The sequence below is a fragment of the Zerene cesonia genome, chromosome Z, assembly GCF_012273895.1.
Source record: "Zerene cesonia ecotype Mississippi chromosome Z, Zerene_cesonia_1.1, whole genome shotgun sequence".
NCBI lineage: Eukaryota > Metazoa > Arthropoda > Insecta > Lepidoptera > Pieridae > Zerene > Zerene cesonia.
Window position 1 is genome coordinate 3,867,885 of NC_052122.1, and position 13,051 is coordinate 3,880,935.

A 13,051-nucleotide genomic window follows, 5' to 3' on the forward strand; every position below is an offset into this window, starting at 1 on the left:
ACGTTGTCTTAAGCACCTATCTCAAGTTCACTTCAAGTTTTATAAAGCAAGAATCATAGCAGTTTGATTAATAATTACACGGATGGTATTGTGTGTTGGTAGGTTTTATGGTCGATATATTACTTATTCTGTGCGTATATCGCCCGTTTATCGTTTCATGCACAGATTACGAGATTACTGCAAATAGGTCACTACCTATTTGCAGTAATCTCGTAATCTGATTCCTATAACTACACTCTGAAAAAGGGTTGTGCCTATTTATAATTAATTAATTCACCTCGCAATGTATTTTCAATATATTTTTTTTTCGACCGTTCCCAATCTTCACTTTCCAGTTGACACTTGACACTTGACAGTTGATAGTTCTGCGTAGTGCTTAGGTAATGTTTATATCTTTTTTGACCTCTTATAATAAAACAAAATTCTAAAAAATAAGGTTATGCATGAAATTTGAAACGTTATTCTCGTAAAACCTAAAGATTTTGTTCGGTAGATCTTAATAAAAAATAACTAGGATAATGATATATAGTATTTAATTTATTCACATAGCAAGTTATTTAATACATTTTTTTAATGGATGATACTTTTTTTTCAGATAAAGCAATATGAGGACATACAAGAAATAAACATTAAGGCGTGTTATAGCTTACGGTATGAATTGCGAGGGAGTCGCAATAGTAATATTGATTAAAAGATGAACGAATAGTTGTATTCTGGTCTAATTATCATTTTTTTTATTCATTTATTACAAAAATATCTGCAACATGTTTCCAAACAAGATTAAATTGATAACTTTTGATGCTACAAACACATTATTAAAATTTTGTACAACTCCATGGGAGTACTATTCAAAAGTAGCCAGTGAAAATGGTTATAAAGTCAGTGAAGATGTAATAAAGGATCAATTTTATAAAAGCTATAGAGTTTTCTCACAGGAATATCCTAATTTTGGTAGGGAAACTATACACTGGGATAATTGGTGGAGAAGAATAGTACATGCTACATTTAATGACCAAATAAGAGATACTGCTGCCATAAATAGAATAGCTACTGCACTCATTGAAGATTACAAGACTCCAAAATGTTGGTGCCATGCAAAAGGATCACTGGAGCTTTTAAGATACCTAAAAAAACATGGAGTGACCTTGGGTGTTATTTCTAATTTTGATCCACGCCTACATGAAATTTTGCATAAAATGTGTGTACATTCTTACTTCAAGTTTGTTTTAACATCATACGAAGCAGGTTATAGCAAGCCAGATAGAAGAATTTTTGAATCAGCTGTGAAGCTTAGCTCTGCACCAGTCTTGCCACATGAATGTTTACACATTGGTGATGATTTCAAAAAGGATTTTGAAGGGGCCAAAGGAGCAGGTTGGCATGGTATTCTTGTAAGAGATAATAAAAGTTCTTTAGAACAATTAAATCCAAAATATCAGTGCCTTAACCTGATTGAGCTGAAAGGGAGATTTCATTCAGAAAAAATGTTTTTATGAAATCAACATTTTTGAATTCAGTGCATACTTATAAGATTTTTTTAGAGGTTTCAATATTTCATTTAACAACAAGTTAGTCCTTCATTTGCTATAACTACATATTAAGTTTTTTAGTTTGTAAGTTTAACATTGTTTTGTTATAATCATTATTATATATGAAAACCTGTTTAAACTCGTTAACTTTATTGGACGATTATAAAAATAATAAAAAAAATATAATACATGTGCCTAAACTGTGTTGTAAAATATTGGTTTTATTTATACCTACATAACAAAGATTACATATTTATGTTCAATACTTATATTTTCAATCAAAAAGTGTAATTATTTTTTATATCTTCAACAAATGTTGACATCATCAACTCTCTCGAACTAAATACCGCTTGAAAACCCTGTAGGCTATAAATGTATATTATTTTTACGACATTTGGTACCTACTCTGATCACAGTACTAAGTAACTAATACTGTGTTACCGTAAAGCGTTGCCGTATGTCTTTGAACTTATTTCTTTACTTGAGTAAGTATTTTTGTTTACAATTCTAATAATAATGAAATATATTAGTTTTATCCAATTATTTGTGTCGGTAAATTATATCCTTTATTAAGTACTAACCTATATCAAGAAATTTATTTCTATAAAGTACCAACTACTAAAGAAATCCATTATTTTTGAAAACTTTGATATAGATAAATTAATTCATATGCCATATAATTAAAAAAGAAACGACGACGGAATATAAACTATGACGTCATATCATACGTCTACGTCTGTGTTGCCAACAGCTAACAGGGCTTTTATCCCTCAGTATAAAGGAACGAATTAAGGAGAAAATATTTTTGCATCTACCGGCCTCGCTTCGTGGTATTGGAACATGTTCGGTGAAAGAATTTTTGAAATCGATTCAGTAGTTTCTAATATTTGCGTAAACTGTTCAGTTTCATATTACTATAGTAAATTTAGTAAATAAGTAGTAGGTACCTAGCATGAGCTAGTACCTAGACAAAACAATTATCATGTGTGTAATTGTTATAAGGTATAATAGAAAATATTTAATTACATCAAAAAGCTGCAATTAAATAGTTGATAAATTTACAAAATGCAGAAAATCAGCATACTACCATAAACAACAAGCTTGCGAGGGCGAATTGGATTGCCATGTACATGGTAACATCGGGGCGATCTAATTTTGTATTTATTTTTATTGAAAATGGTAACATTCTAAATTCCTGCGCGTCCATGTCAAGAAAGTGAGTTTTCGTCTGTGTGATACGGGATCAATAGAAAATTAAATTGTGAATTCTCACATAAAATAATGCTGTTATCGCGTGTGAATAACTGAAAATACATAATATAGACATAAGGCAAGAGTTTTGGTGTTCAATACATTGCCTGGACGTTGTTTAAACGTAATCGCATACAATACATTGCTTTGGCGAAATGACGGGGCCGTCTCGCCTTTTATCCCCGACAAAGTGAAGTGTTAACTCAAAGTACCGAGAACTCTTAAAACAGTGACTTATTTATTATTATGTAGTTGAACTTTCGGAATTTTGGTTTTATTCGTCGTGATTAGTGTTGTTCTTGGTGTTTTTATTGTTATGCCGTCGAGATGATGTGGTTTTACGTAGCAGTGGCGGCCGCTGTGACCGCCGCTATAAGCGTACAGGGCGATCAAGTGATGCTTCTTGATACTACAACTGAAAATACGCTCGGATGGACTCGATATCCTTACGGCCCGCAAGCCAGCACGCCAGGATGGCTCGAGGAATCTTACACAAATTTTGAGAAACAAATAAATTGGCGATCCTACGTAGTGTGTGATGTTGCTCACCATAACGTAAATAATTGGTTATGGACTCCATTTATAGAAAGGAGGAATGCGAATCGCATTTACATCGAAATCAAATTCACGATTCGCGATTGTTCATTATTCCCTGGTAATGCTTTGAGCTGTAAGGAAACATTTAGTTTGTTATATTACGAATTTGACGTGGCTACCCGTGAACAACCGCCTTGGGAACCCGAAAGCTACAAGTTAGTTGGCAGAATTGCAGCTGGTGAAGGGAGGTTTAATACCAATTCAGAAGTTGATATCAACACAGAGGTAAAAAGCATAGCTGTCACAAAGAGAGGTGTCTACATAGCATTCAGAGATCAAGGTGCATGCATTTCTATCTTAGCTGTAAAGGTATACTATATTACATGTCCAGAAGTCACTATAAATTTTGCTAGATTCCCAGCTACACCTACAGGTCGAGAAGTGACTGTCATCGAACAAGCCAATGGCACTTGCGTTGAATATGCTGAAACAGCCCCTGGGGAATCTCCTCCTGTATATTTATGCAAAGGAGATGGAAAATGGACTCTGCCAAGTGGTTCATGTAAATGTAAAGGTGGCTATGAACCAGACCAAGCTAATCAAGTCTGCAACGAGTGTGCTCCAGGAAAGTTCAAAGCTCACACAGGAGATGATGCGTGCATGCCATGTCCTGACTATTCAGAATCAACATCATTTGCTTCAGTTGAATGTAAATGTGTCCCTGGATTCTTCAGGGCTAAGAAAGATCCTAAGAATGTACCATGTACTCAACCACCCTCTGCCCCAGATAATTTAACTGTGACATTTGCAGATCAATTTTCGATATCTCTAGCATGGCAACCTCCTCATAAGACTGGGGGACGTAGTGATGTAACTTATGAAGTCCATTGTACTAATTGTGGACCTAATGTCGAATACCGGCCATCTTCTAGTGGACTTAACCACACAAGAGTCACAGTGATGGGTTTAGATCCAGTAACTGAATATAAATTTCAAGTACTTGCTGTGAATGGAGTTTCTGAATTGACTGGGGATCCACCGAAGAAAATTGAAATTACCGCTGTCACAGAAGCCTCTGTTGTCAGTGTTGTATCAAAACTGAGAATTGTTACTGTAGAAAATGACAAATTATCTCTTGCTTGGAATCCTCCACCAACTGATTTGACCGACCCAGATGATACTATTGAAAGCTATGAAGTGAAATGCTTCCCTAAGGATAATCATGAGAGAAGTGCTAATGTTACTGTAAAAATTACAAAAGAGCCACATGTAATTATTGCAGGATTGAAGAGAGATACTGAATATGGCATAAGAGTACGAGCTAAAATGAAGAGAGGATGGGGAGAATTGAGTGGCATTGTATATGCCCGAACTGGGGCCGGAATGGAACCCACATTTGTTGGTGAAGATGAAGGAGCACAAGTACCCTTGGTAGCAGGTGTTATGGTAGCTGTTGTTGTTTTGTCTGTTGTTGCGATTATTGCAACAGTTTTATTCCTGAGATCTCGGGCTGATGATGAATGTGATAAAAAACAACCAAGTGACTGTAATGCACTCAATTATAGAAATGGAGAAGTTTATACTGGCCCAGATAGGCCAACTAAGACAAGCAGTAATGCTACCACACCACTCTTCGCAGGGACTGGATCCAGAACATATATTGATCCACACACTTATGAAGATCCAAACCAAGCAGTAAGGGAATTTGCTCGTGAAATAGATGCTTCATGTATCACTATTGAAGCTATTATTGGCGGAGGTGAATTTGGCGATGTATGCAGAGGAAAACTTAAATTACCAGCTTGTGGTCAAGAAATAGATGTTGCCATAAAAACCCTGAAACCTGGATCCACTGAAAGGGCTCGACGAGACTTTCTGGCCGAAGCATCTATCATGGGCCAATTTGAACATCCTAATGTTATATTTTTGCAAGGTGTCGTTACAAAATGTAATCCTATTATGATTATCACTGAATTTATGGAAAATGGATCCCTCGATACGTTCTTGCGGGCTAATGATGGTAAATTCCGAGTACTTCAATTGGTTGGAATGCTACGTGGAATAGCAACCGGAATGCAGTATCTTTCGGAAATGAATTACATACATCGCGACCTTGCTGCTCGCAACGTGCTCGTTAATTCACAGCTAGTGTGTAAAATAGCTGATTTTGGTTTATCGCGAGAAATCGAATCCACAGCTGATGGAGCATACACAACACGAGGTGGCAAAATACCAGTGCGATGGACAGCCCCTGAAGCTATTGCTTTCAGAAAATTCACTTCTGCCAGTGATGTATGGTCCATGGGAATCGTTTGCTGGGAGGTAATGAGCTTTGGTGAAAGGCCTTACTGGAATTGGAGTAATCAAGATGTGATTAAATCAATAGAGAAGGGTTATCGTCTCCCTGCACCCATGGATTGTCCAGAAGCTGTGTATCAGCTTATGTTAGATTGTTGGCAAAAAGAGCGCACTCACCGGCCTACATTCGCAAGCATTGTAAAAACTCTTGATAAGCTGATACGATGCCCTGACACTCTGCGGAAAATAGCCCAAAACCGTTCAACGGATCCTTTAGCTGGAGATACGCCAGACCTGATTCAATTCTCTTCTGTAGAAGAGTGGTTGGAGTGTATAAAAATGTCAAGATATATTGAGAAGTTCAGAGCAGCTGGCATAACCGACATGAATGCTGTAGTTGACCTCACAGTGCACCAATTGGCCTCTTTAGGAGTGACCCTGGTCGGTCATCAAAAGAAAATCATGAATAGTGTCCAAAGCATGCGCGCACAGATCCGTGTCAGTGGCCCTTATGGGTTCCTTGTTTAAATAACTGAATGGGAAATGCAGTGTTGTTTTGTATTGAAACGTGATTCAAACACAGTGATTTAAATTAATGAAAATAATGCATTTTGTATATTTTTCTAAAAAACTGTCCTAGGGGGTAGATTATATTATATTATATGGACATCCACGGAGGTGTTTCAATGTCATTATGGTGTTTATATTTCTAATCACAGTTTTACTTAATCAATTAGAGCAGCTGTATGGGGGATATTTAAGTTATACAAACCAGAGGCCTAAAATTATTCTTAATAGGAAGAATCATAACAACAAGCCTTTTAAAGCTGCCGTCTTTTAAAACAACGAACACATTGCCATAATTAATTTAAATGATGATTTTATATCCATATATTATCTTGTGAAAGGTAAAAAAATGTATAAATTAAGATATTTCTAAAAAATTTAAACAAAAGCAAACATTGTTTTTTGTTACTTATTTTGTGACTGAAATATTATTTTGTGATCTTATTTATATAAATTTATGTTTTAAGATTTTTATCTATACTTCCAGTATAATTTATATATATTTAAAATTTTCTAATGTTTCGATATTAATTACGAAAATTATAAGTTTAGAAAAGATATTATTGTATCCCATCTATTGACATTCCGATGGCAATCATTTGTGGAATATAAATTAAATGTAGGTAGCTAATTTCACTGCTCAGATGTGCATTTCGGTATCTATAGATGGAGTTTGAGAGGTACATTCTTATGGCAGTTGGTAAATGCCTGAAGTTCTGTAACAAGTTTAACTTTATTATTTATATTTGTACACCTGCCCATGGTCCTACAAAATTGTGATCATTCAAAGTACTTAATTAACTTTATTACTTGCCACAACAATGCATTTATTTTGTTGTACTTTTAATGTCCATATTTTTAAATTCGCTTGTATATAAGGCTGAAATTTTTAGCGTTAATTACTTTAGAATTTTGACCTTTATTATTTTATAGTAAGCCCGTTTTTATGGCTGTGTTTTTTACACAACAAAAGCAACAAGCAATATGTTATACGAAATGTTCATGTGTTTGATGTTTTAGAGCTAATACAATTCTATTTCGAACTAAAGTACAAAAATATATGATTTCTTATATGTGTGCCAGATAAATATAGTAAATGTTAAAAAAAAAAAAAGAAACAAACTTATTCGATCTCTGAATGATCCAACACAGGGACAGACAATAGTGTAGTGTGCTGTAATATGTAAATTCTTTTATTTTGACAGCATTAGATCTATATAATGTAATGTTTGAGGTATATTTGTAATCATTTTTATTGAGGAGAATTAGATATAGATTGAAAATCATTGTACTGCCAATATAGTTTTAAGAGCTTCGCCTATAAAGCTTTTTGAATTTTGATATTTGTATCATAATCTTTAATTTGTACGTTGAGTGCTGCGGGACCTTAAGTTAAGGTCTACTTAAAAGGAAAGCTATGCGATTATATTTATTTTGCTCGAAGCGAATGTTGATAAATACTATTTTGAATTGGGTCTCTTAAGTCATGACAGGTAATGGTTAAGTTGCTATTTTCTACTATTTTTTTTACATGAAGCAACTTTAAAATTGAAATCAATACAGTTCGCACAAGAGATGTTATTTAAACCATAAACCAATTGCAAGACGGAACGCATGTGGGTTGATGCGCGAACAAATCGATTTTCATGTCCTTGTTGTTTAGTTACCAATTTACCTTACATTTCGATTTGAACGCACTTATATTTAACGTTTTTGATACAGTTATATAAATATTTTCATAAACATCTTCATATAATCAAAGTATTACAGATAGGTTTATTTTATTGCATTAAAATCATATGACGGTGAGGGACGGGTCGGATTTTTTCATATTTTAAAGTTGCTGCGTGAGACAATTACTCTGACAAGAACAATTTGTGTAAATCAGTTAATTAAATGATGATTTTTTTTTTAATTTACATAACTGTTTGTTTATACCATTATTAAAATTGGGACGCACAGTTTACTTTATTTAGTTTATAATTTGATTTATATTTTTTATGTTTTTTTTTTGCTAAAACTTCATGTCTAAGTTACAACAGTTTTCGGGGTTGCGTATACCTTCTTTAATACTATGGTGACAAGGGTTTATTTTATACCAGTGTTTATAGTTAGAAATAAATATGATTTATATAATGCTTTGTTTTGTGTCAATTACGTATTGGAAATAAAAAGGTATTCTTAAATTGAAATATTCGAGCCCAATCCTATTCTGTTTCTTACCCTAAAGTATTCTGGTTTTATATATGATTAGTTCTAATAGACACCAAACTAAATGTCGCAGTTTCTTTTATCTTAACATAAATGTTTGAATGAAACACAGGCCCTTTCACAATGCCCAGAAGTTTTCAAAAAACTTCTCGGGAGAGATAGCACAGTTTTTGATGGAGACTTTGTCTCTTGACTAAAGTGAAGAGAATACGTCACAGTTTTTTTGTGCACTGCATGTGGTCGCTTTTGAATTGAAGGCCTAAGAAACAATAAAATTTTGTGACTTTCCGTTTTTATATGTAACATTTGATGTCTTCCATTGGTTTCTCATTTGGCTTAAATTAACCGTGCCTGCAGTCAGTTCAGGATTGAAGTTATGTTTGATTCAAACACTTAGTAGGTATATACACGTATTCCTTTACTTTCACTGTTTTGTACACATATAATGCTGTCGTATGTAATAATAGAATTCTCTCAGATTTAGTGCAATAACTTTTCATAGATCAATATAGAACCGTATATTGCAGTTTTGTTAATATATATGTACATTTTATTAGTCTCAAATGCACATTGTTTACAGTAACGTGGAAACACCATGCAATATAACACAATAAATTCATTCTTATAGTTCATAAGCAATAATAAAAATACGTATTTGATAGTAAATTTTCAAATTGTATTTACAGCCTCTATTGTTTTACAGTTTTAGCTAGATCATGAGTAAAATAAAAGATTTTTGATAAATTGGTAAATGTATATATATTACAAATTATGTTAAGGTCCGGTAAACGTTTAACGAGACATAAGAATCGAATCATTTAACAGTGTTCAGTTCAATATGAGTGGCGTTTTCGACGTTTTGCGATGTATTTATTAGGAATATTCGAATAATTTACCAGACACGATTTTTAAATTGTTTCGTTCGTATTTATAAGAAAATCGTTATAAAATTTAATATTGTATGTTTAATTCTTGTAATTCTAACGCCTAAAGCAATAAATACGCCTCTTAGACAATTTTAAGACATTAATAACATACAATAATTCACTTCATATTTATAAATGTATGTATAATATTTACTAATGTCCAGATAACAATATTTAACATTGCTCTGACTTGTCTGTTCTAAGTTTGATAATTATCAAGATTTGTGGAGCAATTTTGTATAAATTCAACGTGTAAAGATATTTCAACTAAGCAAAGAAATCTTAAAGTCTCGAATAAGATAAAAAGTCTGTATATAAAATTTTAGACAAAGGTTAAGACTATAAGACTAAAAAATTGGTAAACCAGCTTCAACAAGCTTTGAGGAAAATAATTGTCCAAGCAAACATCCACTCATTAATTGTAAAATTGGTTTTGCAGGTTTTTATAACATTTAATCGGTCTTCAGCGTTCGTTCGGACGCCAATTAATTATGTATGAATCTCTCATCACGATTATATCATCGAGATTAATTTTAATTGCATTTTTGATGTCCTGGGATGCGTCCTTAGGTCAAGTATTTACCTGTTAAGTGTTACATGCACGGAACGATTGAATAAGTCGGAGACCGTGACGCATTTTACCGGTTATTGATATAATATTATGTATATTTGTGTCCTAAACTTTACGTGTTGTAAGGTTTGAAGCCATACTCGTACCTTGAGTACTTAGTTTTAATATTGCTTGTGCGCGCTGGTGTAGAATTAAATGTAATATCATTTATATCATTGACGACGATGGAATAGTTAACTGTAGAACACCAATTATAGCCTAATTAATTGTAATTCATAGCGTGATGCTTAGATTTATTTATAAGATTTTTTTATATGTAGAAAGCAGGGAGCATCGTCTAATAAAATTGCATGAAAAATAAGTTGTTACATATTTTTGTGGATACTTAATCACGTGTTTATTTCATGCTATGTTTTTGTTGGAACGTAGGCGATGTTTTTACCCTGTATAGTATACAGAAATAATTAAAGTATAAAATTAGGCAGTTTAATTTGTTTTTTATCGGATTAGGTACGAACAATGGAAGTGTAAGCTTGGCTATAATTTATGTAATAAACTATCGATAATTCAATTGTGTATTGCTTCATACCCGTCCCTTTGTCCTCAGCATATTACATAAATATACTTAATTTTATACAATATCCTGAGGATAAATTACATAAATTTACAATTAATATTAAAACATAATTTTGGAGGCACTTTTAATACAAGTTTGCCCTTAATATTAACTCAGTAATTACCTACTATTATGTTAGACTTGAATATTAGCTATTAATGCAATTTTGTAAAATAAAGCTATATTCTTGCTAATTTAGAATTATATAGGTATACCGGTTTGTAATTGAACACTTGGTCTTGCAAATTTCTCTATTCTGCATTCAATATTATATCATATTAAAGAAATGCAGACAATCATAAACTTTTGTTGGTTCGATCCCCAATTTTCATATCCGACTCTTTAAAATCGCTCGATCTTACGTAGCATGCATCATTTACCATTTGCTGACATGTCTGATCGTTTGCCTTTCTACACCAGAAAAAATAAGAGTAAGAACTGTATGTCTGGATTATAGTATGTTGCTAAGGAAATTTAGATTGAAGAATCTAGACGCATAACTCAGTTATTTTCCAGTCTAGGCAAGTAAGCAGTAACAAACAGGAAATTTTAAAATTTCAGAAGACGAAATTCGCATATCCAGCTATCTTGGCGTATACATAAATTACACGTAGGTACTCTGATTTCTGTATGCCGTCAACACTCCGAAAAAAAAGTACGTGGAAAAATAAAAAGGTTTCAGGTTTAGAACTGAAGTGTTGTAACTTTTTCTTTAGCCTGCACATGAAATATTCGGTATACTTTATTACTGACACATAAAGTATAAAATTAAACGCCTTTTATCTGCGGTTTTGCCACGAAAATGGGACATACTCGTTTGCAGTGAAAAACAAAAAAGGATGGCGGCAGACGCTACTCATACACGACGTTAGGTACTCCGCACGGAACGTAGGTACACCTACACCATTTTTTATGCAAATGATACGCTCATTAAAAATGCAACTACGTGATTTAATTTATTTCGCGTTCATTTTGAAATTGTTTTCGTACCTAGGCTTTTATTCAATTTAAGATATTCTATAGCAATAAAACACAATACGTCGGCAGAAAATAAAACAAATTGGAGAAATATTAACCGCATTTATGTATAATAGACGTGTTTGTGGTGTTTGAATAAAAACATGGTAAAATAATCATTAAAGACATAATGATGGGCTTAAGGAGTTGTTGAGGTGAGAATCTTATCTACTAAGTAAAATATATATATAACTCTAAGTAGAAATTGGAGTACTTAGTCGTAACAATATTCGATAAGACTATCCTATCCTATTTTCGGTAGATAGTAACATTAAAGGAGTAAATTTTGTTTTTGTTCGTGTTTCTAATTCTTTTATCGTAGGCATATTGCACACACTACAACAACTCGATGCTATCCTGGGATTAAGCTAGTTTAGTCATGAGCATAATAATAATTATCGGCCACACTCGGCGTTGTTCATGAAATATGAATATAATTTTCGAGTTTTACCAAAATATTTAGCTACATACAAAAGTGAACAATAAAAACAGTAGATATGACATTTGATACCTCTATTCAAATAAATGATTTCCGTAGGTAGGTATATTCATGGCGAATAAAAAACTTGTCCACATGCCTGTAAACCTGTGTATTCACCTTAAATATTACCACACCCGACTTTGGAGCCTCGACTCGTGAGTCCACTGGACTTTACACGACTAAGCATTTTTTGAGTTTCAAAAAAAGACGCTAGTTCAAGTAGTATACCTATGGACACATGATCCTCCCGGTTAAATATACGCTTGCAATGTGCATTTCTTGTATACTTACGGTAATACAATCAGGGTTACCTTGAGAATAAACTAATTATATGTACCTACCTAGATACTACTTTATATCTATACGGATGAATGTCAAATCAATACTAACATTATCAGCCAGGTTTCAGAACGCATTTATAAGATTCGCACTCTGATTTCTGAATGTATTAGAGCTACATTTGGATGAAATATGTAATTCATACTTCATTAAAAAAAAAAAAAAATCATTTCTGTCAAATTTCACGTTTCTACGTCAATAGAGTAGGTATAATTCATAGGTTTTGAATCCGGTATGAATATGATTTGCTGTATATTGAACAGCTTGAGTGTCAAAAATCCTAAAGAGTCTTTCACCGCAACGAGGGCGTCGACCTTAGTATTTGAGATAAATTTCAATTGATAACCTTAATTTATAGCAATGTATGCGCAAATAAGTTTTTATACATAATATACGGTATAAATAAATAGAGAACAGTATAAATAGTCTTACGATATAATATGTTTATTTTACAATGTAATGAATGCTAAAATCGTAGATATTATTACTAGGCCTTATTATTTCTCAGCTATACTATTAGCTAGTTTGAATAAGAAATATAGATTATTAGGTTCTTTTTATGTTAATGAGCTTCTATTTTCCACGCTTTTATTAGCTTCACGTGTGTTTGTATGAAACCAACTCCTTTTGTACACTTAACATGAACCTGTGAGAATTAAAAAAATTTATGAGATTATCTTATTATCCTGATTTAGGATTATGTATAAT

General features: G+C 33.0%; 2 protein-coding genes across 3 annotated transcripts; both read left to right on the plus strand.

The window, feature by feature from the left end:
• The first annotated feature begins 333 nt into the window (after positions 1-333).
• Positions 334-1,711, plus strand: LOC119835866 (rhythmically expressed gene 2 protein-like). 2 transcript variants are annotated; one of them, XM_038360922.1, is made up of 2 exons: positions 334-380; positions 596-1,711. In XM_038360922.1, exon 2 carries the CDS (start codon positions 765-767, stop codon positions 1,494-1,496), a length of 732 nt encoding a protein of 243 aa, XP_038216850.1. In that variant the 5' UTR covers positions 334-380; positions 596-764; the 3' UTR covers positions 1,497-1,711. The 2 variants fall into 2 exon arrangements, with proteins under 2 accessions (XP_038216850.1, XP_038216851.1); XM_038360923.1 differs by having other exon boundaries at positions 340-436.
• Positions 1,712-2,732: 1,021 nt separating this feature from the next.
• On the plus strand, positions 2,733-10,461 carry LOC119835440 (ephrin type-B receptor 1-B). The gene has a single exon (XM_038360257.1). The coding sequence runs from the start codon at positions 3,108-3,110 to the stop codon at positions 6,141-6,143; it is 3,036 nt and encodes a 1,011-aa protein (XP_038216185.1). The 5' UTR covers positions 2,733-3,107; the 3' UTR covers positions 6,144-10,461.
• The last annotated feature ends 2,590 nt before the right edge of the window (positions 10,462-13,051 follow it).